A 3,636-nucleotide genomic window follows, 5' to 3' on the forward strand; every position below is an offset into this window, starting at 1 on the left:
TAAGAGCACTGACTGCTCTTCCAAAGGTCCTGAGTTCAAATCCCAGCAACCACATGGTGGCTCACAACCATCCGTAATGAGATCTGATGCCCTCTTCTGGTGAGTCTAAAGACAGCTACAGTATACTAACATATAATAATAAATCTTTTTAAAAATAAATAAATAAATAAATAAATAAATATGGGCCTGTTTAAAAGGTTTAATCTCTGGACTCTGGCTTAATCCCAGGTGGCAGCACCAAACGTCAGTGTGGGCCTGATTGGGCCACTGTGGCAGACTTTCTTACTGGTAGGAGCAGGAAGGCCTAATGAGTCAGAGGCCTTATCTCAAAGAAAACTGAAAAAGGGCCTGCCCTGTCTTTCCTTTCTTTGTCTTTCTAGTTCACAGTAGAGAATGACTTCGTGTGAGTAGTTCTTAAAACTGTCTCAGCCAGGTGCTGTAGCATTTAGGAGGCAGAGGCAGGAGGATCTCTGAATTCAAGACCAGCCTTGTCTAACAGAGGGACTTCTAGGACAGCCAGAGCTATATAAAGAAACCCTGTCTCAAAACAAACAAAGAGTACCAGACCAGCCAGGACTATATAGTAATATATATATATATATATTTATATTTATATAAATAAATAGAGCCAGGCCTTTAGTCCCAGCAATCAGGAGGCAGAGGCTGGAGAATCTCAAGAGTTCGAGGCCAGCCCAATCTACAAAGTGAGTTCCAGGACAGCCAGGGCTATGAGAGAGAGGGAGAGAGAGAGAGAGAGAAATTATAGAAGGAAAGGTTTCTAAGTGTTTTGACAAGTGAGCTACACCAGAAAGCACAGTGCAATGGTCAGATGCTTGCATTTATTTGTCGATCATTCCAAGTGCAGTGGATCCCGTGTGCTGGCCTGGTGACGCGTTATCTCTACTGGCATTCAGAACCGTGAATAAACAACCGAAGCAGGCCTGGGCAAATTCAATCACAAGGCCCCTTCGGAAGTTGCCTTCCTTGAGAACTCAGCCAATATTAAAACCACACCGAAGCTTGGTTTATATATTAAGCATGCTCTCGGCTCTAATTACAAACAGGTTTCCCACTCCAGCGACCATGGAAGCGTCAGTATCATGAGGGATACAGAGGGGGTCCTTTGTCTGTAGCATTGGTGCAATACAGCATCCTACCCAGAGGCATCGTAGTCCCAGTTAACATGTCCCACAGGCTCTCAGGCTTCTCCTTGGGAACCTCACTACCCCACTGGGTACTAATCTGCTAGGCCTCACTAAGCCTTTGGGCTGGTCTGAGAGACTCCAGTAGTTGTTCTCTTAGGAAACAGGATTTGGCCGGGGGTGGGGGAGTCGGGGTGAAGGAGGCAGCTGCCAGAGCCGTGATCCCTTTACTGTAAGCCTTGTGATGCCCACCAACCACCTTACCAAAGCTGCCTCATATTCCTCTTCTCTCCTAGGGTTTGGATTTTGAGGCTCAGGACCAGCACACCCTGTACATAGAAGTGACCAACGAGGCTCCCTTTGCAGTGAAGCTCCCAACAGCCACTGCCACCGTGGTGGTCCACGTGAAAGATGTCAACGAAGCCCCTGTGTTTGTTCCACCTTCCAAGGTCATTGAGGCCCAGGAAGGCATCTCTATTGGGGAACTGGTCTGCGTCTATACCGCACAGGACCCAGACAAGGAGGACCAGAAGATCAGGTACCTGGGGACCGGCACCAGGCCATCCAAATACAGAGGTGCACTTGGGTGCCTTGTTCATAAAAGTTTGTTCCACATTGTTACCACCATTTTTGCACCAAACCCACCCTTCCTGGCTGCCATACTCAAAGCTAAAGGTTCCACAGTTGGTCTGAGGAGGCTCTGGATGATAACAGAATCCTACAGATGTTACCTGTGACTCTTCTCAACCTCCTTTCCAGCTACACCATCTCGAGAGATCCAGCCAACTGGCTTGCTGTGGACCCAGACAGTGGTCAGATAACTGCCGCAGGCATCTTGGATCGTGAAGATGAGCAGTTTGTGAGAAACAATGTCTACGAAGTCATGGTTTTGGCCACAGACAGTGGTAAGAGCTTTCACCCAGCCCTTCCACAGGCATGCCTGTGGTACCCAGACATGTGACATAGCATATTCCCTCCTTAGCAAGGAATGGTGGCAGGGAGAAATGACAAACCAGTCTGTATTTAAAGGCCTAATTGTTACGATCCTAATTTTCTAATCCCAAAAGATGGGCAGGGTGCTGAGGACTCCCTTTTCAACCCATCTTTGTTTCACTAAACTCTGAATTTGGCCTGTCGGCTTCTACTGATGATTGACTGACATCACTGCTGGGAATACCACAAGCGATTAGTGGTGTTGTACCATAACCAGGGGAGATTATACTGCTCTGCCATATGCTTGACATTTAGCGAACCAATGCCTTGAGGCAGGTTTAACTGAAGCTTCTGGTTCTCTGAAGCTGATCAGTAGATGACTGTACTAGCTTGAGGTATCCAGTCGGTTTTACTCTGTGATTGATTAGAATGGCTGTCTGAATGTAGTAGCTGCGGCGGCGCTGTGGTTTGTTAGTGATGTCTGTTGTGGTCACAGATTAGAGTGAGGGTACGATTGCCATGTATTTGCTATTGCCAGTTTGATCTACAGTGAAGTTAATGCATGAAGGGACTTGGGGGGGGGGGGGATAGCTGGGTGGTGACCGGGAGCCACGTGGAGGCTGAGTAGGGGAACTTAACATTGGTTCATTCAACAAACAAGAGCAGATGCTGAAAAGAGATTGTATATGTAATTGTAAACAGGAAACCCTCCCACCACCGGCACTGGGACCCTCCTGCTAACACTTACTGACATCAACGACCATGGGCCGATCCCTGAACCCAGGCAGATCATCATCTGTAACCAAAGCCCTGTGCCTCAAGTGCTGAACATCACTGACAAGGACCTGTCCCCCAACTCCTCCCCTTTCCAGGCCCAGCTAACACATGACTCAGATATCTACTGGATGGCAGAAGTCAGCGAGAAAGGTAACTCTGGTGGTGACAGGGGGCTGTCAGTTCAGCTGGGTGGGTGTCATTCCCCCACAGTAGGACCCACACACATCCCTGTCCTAGCATCTGTGGGTCACAGAATTGTGGTCTCAAAAATGGCCACCAGGTGTCTTTCCTTAACATTATATGTCTTTGAAATCCCTCAGGAGCCCTAAACAAATTAACAGGGCTAGGCATGATTGCACTTAATCCCAGCACTGAAGAAACAAACAAACAAAAGAAGCAGATTTCTATGGGTTCAAAGCCAACCTGATTTAGGGCTATATAATGAGACCCTGTCTCAAAAGAACAAGCAAACAACAACATCCACAGTAAAAACACAAATAAAACAGAGAGAGCCAGGACTGGAGAGATTTCTCAGTGGTTAAAGAGCACTGGCTGGCCTTCCAGAGGACCTCAGTTCAATTCTCAGTACCCACATGGTGGCCACAACTACCTGTAACTCCAGTTCCAGGGGATCAGATGTTCTCCTCTGGTCTCCACAGCACTGGGTACACACGTGATGCACAGATGTACGTGCAAGTAAAACACCTGTACACATTAAATAAAATGTAAAAATTAAAAATCCAAAAAGCACATGTTGCAGCCGGGCGTGGTGGTGCACGCCTTT

At 47.4% G+C, this 3,636-nt stretch overlaps 1 protein-coding gene across 3 annotated transcripts in view; it reads left to right on the forward strand.

Annotated features, from left to right (window-relative positions):
* Positions 1–3,636, forward strand: part of Cdh3 (cadherin 3) — a 45,842-nt gene that overhangs the window by 32,055 nt on the left and 10,151 nt on the right. For all 3 annotated transcript variants that reach the window (XM_021170340.2, XM_021170341.2, XM_029480319.1), the window contains 3 exons: positions 1,439–1,680; positions 1,902–2,047; positions 2,778–3,002. In XM_021170340.2, the coding sequence (XP_021025999.1) occupies positions 1,439–1,680; positions 1,902–2,047; positions 2,778–3,002 (613 nt within the window). The remainder of the gene's footprint in view (positions 1–1,438; positions 1,681–1,901; positions 2,048–2,777; positions 3,003–3,636) is intronic.

This window comes from Mus caroli, chromosome 8 (genome assembly GCF_900094665.2).
Source record: "Mus caroli chromosome 8, CAROLI_EIJ_v1.1, whole genome shotgun sequence".
NCBI classification, from domain to species: domain Eukaryota; kingdom Metazoa; phylum Chordata; class Mammalia; order Rodentia; family Muridae; genus Mus; species Mus caroli.